The sequence below is a fragment of the Nannobrachium achirus genome (genome assembly GCF_963921795.1).
Source record: "Nannobrachium achirus genome assembly, chromosome: 3".
In the NCBI taxonomy this organism is placed as follows: domain Eukaryota; kingdom Metazoa; phylum Chordata; class Actinopteri; order Myctophiformes; family Myctophidae; genus Nannobrachium; species Nannobrachium achirus.
Genome location: NC_137812.1, coordinates 74,674,549 through 74,679,548, shown reverse-complemented (window position 1 = coordinate 74,679,548; position 5,000 = coordinate 74,674,549). Strand labels below are relative to the sequence as shown.

At 43.1% G+C, this 5,000-nt stretch overlaps 1 protein-coding gene across 2 annotated transcripts in view; it reads right to left on the bottom strand.

The window, feature by feature from the left end:
* The window catches only part of kif16ba (kinesin family member 16Ba), a 92,816-nt gene that overhangs the window by 45,575 nt on the left and 42,241 nt on the right, over nt 1-5,000 (bottom strand). For both annotated transcript variants that reach the window (XM_080721138.1, XM_080721139.1), the window contains exons 12-13: nt 4,253-4,312; nt 2,308-2,427 (exon numbers count right to left, since the gene is read on the bottom strand). In XM_080721138.1, coding sequence (XP_080577264.1) covers nt 2,308-2,427; nt 4,253-4,312 — 180 coding nt within the window. The remainder of the gene's footprint in view (nt 1-2,307; nt 2,428-4,252; nt 4,313-5,000) is intronic.

The following is a 5,000-nucleotide window of genomic DNA, read 5'->3' as shown; positions in this document are numbered from 1 at the left end:
CACACACACACACACACACACACACACACACACACACACACACACGTTGGCATTTCTCCAAATAGTTCGGGCATTTCGGGTTGTATGTTGATGGAATTGTGTACTTTATGGGGCGGCATAGCTCAGGGGTAGAGAAACAGTTAATAGAGCACGAAGGGTTCCTGAAAGGTTCCCAGTTCGAATCCGGGCTCCCCCTGAGTTACTGTCGAAGAGTCCTTGAGCAAGACTCTGAACCCCTAGTTACTCCCGGTGAGTAGGTTGATGCCTTGCATGGTTTCCTCTGCCACCAGTGTATGAATGATATAAAATATAAATATTCCTTGAGCTAAAAACAGGTTTAGTAATGAGTCATCGCTTTTCACAGTTTTGTTGGGGCCGTTTCCCGGATGTTTCTCCGTGACATAGCCTACTGTATCTCAGGTGGAAAGATGTGCATGTTGCGTAATATAGGATGTAGGGATTCTAAAGATTAACAGTGTAATCCAGGGGTGATGTGGATGAAAAAGTTATTTACAGGGGTGACCTGAGACAAAACCCCTGCTCTAACCCATAGACTGTAAAACACATGGGCGGTGGAAAGCCATTCGTTTCTATGCTGCTTTTGTGGCCCTTGTATGGGTGCCGCCATCATTGTAGAAATCAACGTTCATTGGTAGATATGGTACCATCTCGAATGCTATTGGCTGCCCAGGTCACGTGCAACCACAGGGATACATGGGAGAATGTGGTGTTGAGCTTGCCAAATAAAGCACACGAAGAAGAACCATCACAAGCCTATGATCGCCCCTCCTACAGCATACCCTGCTTTAACATCAATTATAACATAAATTGGACCATATTATTTTCACAAAACGCATATCATGGTGATTGAAACGAGGCAGGAGTGACAGGAACCATAACGTATTTATGAAGATGTTTATTAAGGTAAGAAAGTAAAATGTAAAAGTTTGGGGGAAATAAATAGAATCCTATGGAGAACATGTTGCTTTTGGTACCAGAACAGCACAACTAGCGGCCAATCATAGGAACCTTTAGTTCTGTGTTTGCTTCATTTTAAATCCCATTTTAAACTGGACCCCTGATCTGGGTCCGCAGCAGTGTGCCGACGGGCCGGTATTCCGACACTAAAACTAACCCTAACCCTAAACCTAACCTCAGTAAACCTTACCTCAGTAACTAACCTGCCGACGCTAAGTAACTAACCTGCCTTACGCTAAGTAACTAACCTGCCTTACGCTAAGTAACTAACCTGCCTTACGCTAAGTAACTAACCTGCCTTACGCTAAGTAACTAACCTGCCGACGCTAAGTAACTAACCTGCCTTACGCTAAGTAACTAACCTGCCTTACGCTAAGTAACTAACCTGCCGACGCTAAGTAACTAACCTGCCGACGCTAAGTAACTAACCTGCCTTACGCTAAGTAACTAACCTGCCTTACGCTAAGTAACTAACCTGCCGACGCTAAGTAACTAACCTGCCGACGCTAAGTAACTAACCTGCCGACGCTAAGTAACTAACCTGCCTTACGCTAAGTAACTAACCTGCCGACGCTAAGTAACTAACCTGCCGACGCTAAGTAACTAACCTGCCGACGCTAAGTAACTAACCTGCCGACGCTAAGTAACTAACCTGCCGACGCTAAGTAACTAACCTGCCGACGCTAAGTAACTAACCTGCCTTACGCTAAGTAACTAACCTGCCTTACGCTAAGTAACTAACCTGCCTTACGCTAAGTAACTAACCTGCCTTACGCTAAGTAACTAACCTGCCTTACGCTAAGTAACTAACCTGCCTTACACTAAGTAACTAACCTGCCTTACGCTAAGTAACTAACCTGCCGACGCTAAGTAACTAACCTGCCGACGCTAAGTAACTAACCTGCCGACCATGTCGGAACAGCGGATAGTGGGGATAGTGAGCGGACCCCCCCTGATCTAACCAGGCCACTGAGAAGACATATACCTTCAGGTGGTAGAGAATGATCCCGGTGCTGGGGAGGACGTACCTTCAGGTGGTAGAGAATGATCCCGGTGCTGGGGAGGACGTACCTTCAGATGGTAGAGAATGATCCCGGTGCTCAGGAGGACGTACCTTCAGGTGGTAGAGAATGATCCCGGTGCTGGGGAGGACGTACCTTCAGGTGGTAGAGAATGATCCCGGTGCTGGGGAGGACGTACCTTCAGATGGTAGAGAATGATCCCGGTGCTCAGGAGGACGTACCTTCAGGTGGTAGAGAATGATCCCGGTGCTCAGGAGGACGTACCTTGAGGTGGTAGAGAATGATCCCGGTGCTGGGGAGGACGTACCTTCAGGTGGTAGAGTATGATCCCGGTGCTCAGCAGGTCGTCGTCGATGCCTATCAGATGAGGAAGCTCTGAGTCCAGGATGACACCGATGCCCTCCTTCCTGAGGGCCAGGGTCTCCTCCTGTAACCATGACAACCACAACATCATCACCACGATAACCATTTAGAACAGGTCTCTCCTCCTGTAACCATGACAACCATTTAGAACAGGTCTCTCCTCCTGAACACACCCAGAATGAACCGACCCTGTCATCATTACTGTGGGCTCGCTACGGCTGTCACGATATGACATTTTACATGACGATTAATTGTCACTCAAATAATTGTCGATTAACGATTTAATTGTGTTTTTGTCGTTGAAATAACATTTCTGTTTGGCTTTTAGGCTTTGAAGTTGTACATGGTAGATATGACACATAACCTAAATAATGTAAATATACAAAGAAATTACTGACATATTTGACAACTTACTACTTAAAAAATAACCTTGATAGTGGAAATAGCCGATCTACAAGCTCACAACGCGTCGCAGTTGTGAGCTTGTAGATCTGCTATTTCTACTATTTCGGACATTTTTCAACATTCACGATTATGACGATTATGACAAAATAATTATCAAATAATCACGATTAGACGATTATGTAATAATTGTGACAGCCCTAGGGCTCGCTGAGAGGACAGACCAGTATGTCATGCCAAATCTTTATGGGTCAACTTTATTCTCCTCAGAAAAATGACAGACAGTACAAAGGCAGGGCCTTTGACCAATGAGGAGCAACCAAAGGTTAGATCTTTGTGCCCGTACATGGTGTTCCATGCAAGCCCACACTGTTTTGTAGGAACAGTATTTCTAGTTACATAATAGTGTTGTAGTACTCGAGTCAATGACTCGTCTCGAGTCAGTTCTTGAGTCCAAATTGTCATTGACTCGGTCTCGTCTCGGTCTCAGACTAAAGGCCCATTCCCACTGGGCCAGATAAACAGATACAAAATATATCTTTCTCCATTCAAGTGGATGGAAGATAAAAAATAGTTGTGACAGTTATTTTTTTTATCTGTATCTTACCATCCACTTGAACGGAGACATATATGTTTTTGTATGTGTTTATCTGGCCAGAGGGATTGGGCCTTTAGGGCAGGGGTTCCCAAACTTCTTTGTCTCAGGGCACCCCATGAATATTTGTTTTAATCCGAGGCACCCCTACATTATCATTTTCACTCCCAGCACCTTATATTTATAGCATATCGTCGTTGTCGGGTGGAAACCTTGTATGTCCAAAACCGTTTGTTTTGCATCTAAAACAGCAGATCTACAAGCACGCGATGCGAGGCGTTGTGTGCTTGTAGATTGGCTGTTTTCACTAGTTTTGTGCAACAGAGGTTTCTGCCCGACAGTGATGATATTTTAGTGATTATGTTGCGAGGAAAACATTGAGATAATAGCCATTTTGGTTAGAACTGTCTGAAAATAACTTTTGTACTTCAAGTTTAAAATGATACAAAATATTCTTTCAAGTGTCCAAATAAATTCCAAATGATCTCGCAGCACCCCAGGGTGCCCCGTCACCCACTTTGAAAACCCCTGCTTTAGGGACTTGGGACTCGTCCACTCCAGTCAAGAGTCAAGACAATGCAATGTAATAATTGTATTAAACCCATATTATGAGGATTCCATTCACATTAACATTATAAGCGAGCTGTCTGCTGCTTTTCATTGATGAATTACTAGATGATGATGTGTGTAAACGGTTTAGTAAGAAAACCAGTTTTCTATTTGTTGTTATTATTTCTTTATCCGGTATCGGTCTTGACTTTGTCTGGCTTTAGGTGGACTGGACTACAACACTATTACATAAAGGCCTAGTTGATGTAATCGTGGTTAATGGTGGGCCCCACCCCCACGCAGGAGACATAGCAGATCTACAAGCTCACGTCCTGGATATTACCTTTAGGATGTTCTGGGTCTCATTCCATTTGTTGGTCCATTCTTTGGTCAGCTCCAGTACCTAGACAAACATAAATACAACATTATACATATAACAATACAAAGCAATACATTACTTATTTATTGCATGACGAATAAATAACAATTCTCTCCTTTTTTATATTGTCCTTGCTCAGTGTAGGTCATGCAGTGACAACGAACAGCAGAATGAGGGCTTTATTCCATCTAAACTGGGTGGATTAGTGCTTACTAAAGATTAAAGTCAACTTGGACTCACCACAGGTGAGTTCCAGGTGAATAGCCTGCTTGAAATTCAAGTATTTCAAGCAAATCTAAAAGGGTGTCAATAATATTGTCCAGGCCATTGTTTTACTTTTCAGTGTGGAATGAGCTAAGATTTGGTATTTATTCCAGTTTTTTGTTGTGTTCCTCTGCAAACCAAATGAGTATGTTATACTCATATGAAAATATGTTTTCATTTAAGTTTTTTTTTTTTTAAATAAATGCAAAGGTGCCAATACTTTTGTCCACAACTGTATATAACAAAATATAGAACCGAATACATTGTAGGAACATTACGTTTCAGATGAGCATGAATCAAACATTAACAGTCAAATATCAGGACATCAAGGTCTCATAAATCCATGGTTTCACAGTTATCGTATATTAATAATGATACATTTAGAGATACTAGAAGCTGGGCCGCCCTTCGGGTGGCCCAGCGTCTAGTCGGCGACCTGGCCAACTCG